The following is a 2,674-nucleotide window of genomic DNA, read 5'->3' as shown; positions in this document are numbered from 1 at the left end:
TAACTTAAATGTTTTAATCAAATAAATTTCAAAATGTAGTTTATATAAAAACAAAATATTTTCATTTTTTATTTACCTTCTAATTAAAAAGACAAGAATTTATAAATCAAATTATATCATTTCATATTATAATTTAAAAAACTATTAGACATAATAATTCACAAGGCAATTTTGATGTGACTATGCAAAGAAGATAAAAGAACTGTATGGGGATTTTATGACAAAAAAGCAATTCTTGGTTCTATAATTAAACAAATTTCGATAGACTAGTTGGCGTGCCAAGTTTTCATGAGTTAATTCCGGCATATAAGCCAAAGCTTTACATTTAATATTTTTTTATCTCAAGTCAAATTGCTTTATGAAAAATATCTAAGAGAATTATGTATAATTATTGACTTTGGGTTGTTTTTTATATAGAATTCAAAACTTTAAAATGTACATCAAGAAAATATATTCCTCTTTAACACAAGTTAAAGTTTATGGCGCAATAACCGAGCATATTTTATATTCAATGAAATTTTTCAAAAAATTTGCAAGCGCGATTTAAACAAAGATAAATATAAATATTTTTGAATTTCATGATAAAAATTAATTAATACGTATTTATAAAGGAAGCCATTTAATTCACGAAATACTTAATAATGGCGTGCAAATGCCATTTATACACATTACCCTATTGTCCCCTGCTAAGTATACTTTTTTTACGTCGTCCAATAATATCGGTTTTCTTGTAGTAATATAAATCGGAACATTTCTTTTGTTTCGAACATGTTCCTCGTCATTAATCTCACTAAACGTTATGATGAACCTATTGTATTCCTGATTATCAAAAAGTTGAGTAATTTTACTTTCGCAATTTTCATCAAATTCCAGATCTACACTATTAAGTATCTGATATTTTATATTTCCCCTGTTATTTTTATAAATATTCAAGTTTTTAATACTAGATAATCTTAATAATAAATTATAACTTTTCTCGGCCAATGAATTTAAAAAAGTTGTAACAGCTAAACATTTCGTTTCTTGTAATTTTCCCAAGTCCAAATCATATAAAAATTCTTTGAAGAGTGGGAAGAAGAGAGTCTGGGAAATTTCTGTTTTCTTAGATATCAAATTATCAAGTTTTTTTTTAATATCGGGATGTTGAGTAATAATTGCAAAAAAATCTCGAACTATTTTATTATAAATATTAAGGTCAATCGCTTGGTTTACATTCCGCGACAAGCCATCAAAATTCATTAAAAAATTACTATTAAGTTTATTTTCTAAAGATTTGACTTCTTCATTTGTTCTGATATCGTTATTAGGAAGTAAATTCGATTTTTCAAGTATTGGAGAGATACAAAAATGAACAACTAGGTTAGCGGGAAAAATCATGGGTTGAACGGTAAAATTATAATATATTTTAAGAAATAAAGATACTATGACGCAATAAAAACAAAGCAATTTTTTTCGATTCATAATGTATCATCTTTCTATAACATACATTAAATTATTGATTCTGTTTTTTTTCGATAAACAAACAAATATCAATAATCGGCCAAATTTCGATTTATTTAATATTAAATGATTTTAGAATATTTTTTTCTTTCAAAAAAAAAAATATACAATCATATCTGTAAATTTGTTTCATTAACCGCATTAAGAACCTTTAAATAATATTTTATAGCAATTACTGAAGCTCTTATTTTCGAATAGAAAATTTCGTAAATTAATTATTGATGTCATATTTTTAGTTTTGAACAGAAAGAAAGCATTGAGGAACCAAAAGCGGTTTAAAAATTTATTTTATCTTAAACAAGATGGGAATCAATTAAACTATACTTCCTTTCTTTTCACAAGAGACAATGTCGTAGCGTAAGAAATTTGGAACATGGTAAATTTTCATTTTTGCCACAACCATATTGGCATTAATACAATTTATATTTCTCAGCATCATAACATTATATAACAGACAAACATTAAACATTGGCTCATTTATATTTATAATAGTGCTATATGAGTTTGACATTATAAAATTCATAATCGAAGATCATAACTTCTGTTATCACATAAACTCTAATTCTTCAGCGTAATACAGATCCGTAAAGTCTTTTTATTAACTCTAGCAAATTAATTTTGTTAAAAACCTGGTTTTAAGGTCAACTTTTTCAAATACTCATCTTTGAACCTGTTAATTTTGATAAAGCTTACAATTGTATATATACTTAAATTTTGCTAAAACCAGCCAATAGCCTAAAATTTGTATTATCCCGAAATTTTCCTTCCAACTTAGACCAGTTTTTCTATGAATTCAATTACTTGGGCTAGACTAGTCGATTTAATTGACTCTCGTTAATATGTTCAAAATATATCCATTGAAAATTGTCTTGGACTTTATAATTTAAGCTCGTTTGAATTTATATGAACTAGTAACGATCCAATCTTTTATTCGGTTTAAAAGGATGGAAAATTCAGATTTTCCATCATATTTCTAATATTATCAAACAATCGCAAAATATCCACAAACATACAAAACAATTGTTATATACTGTAGGGTTTAGAACCCTTAATAAATAAATGGTTAACATGGCGAACTCAAGGATGAACAGGGAAACAAGAGAGTCCCGTAGTCAAGAGGCTAGAACATTAGAGAAAGAGGCAATTAGGATAGATAAGAGACTAAAGTTAATAT

The 2,674-nt window shown here is 26.1% G+C and overlaps 1 protein-coding gene across 1 annotated transcript; it reads right to left on the bottom strand.

Moving 5' to 3' along the window:
• Nucleotides 1-624: 624 nt before the first annotated feature.
• VNE69_09108 (uncharacterized protein) lies at nt 625-1,377 on the bottom strand (the record flags this gene model as incomplete). Its single annotated transcript, XM_065474626.1, has 1 exon — nt 625-1,377. One exon carries the CDS (start codon nt 1,375-1,377, stop codon nt 625-627), a length of 753 nt encoding a protein of 250 aa, XP_065330698.1.
• Between the last annotated feature and the right edge of the window lie 1,297 nt (nt 1,378-2,674).

This window comes from Vairimorpha necatrix, chromosome 9 (assembly GCF_036630325.1).
Source record: "Vairimorpha necatrix chromosome 9, complete sequence".
Taxonomy (NCBI): Eukaryota; Fungi; Microsporidia; family Nosematidae; genus Vairimorpha; species Vairimorpha necatrix.
Note: the sequence above shows the minus strand (reverse complement) of the source record. Positions and strands in the feature narration are given on the sequence as shown.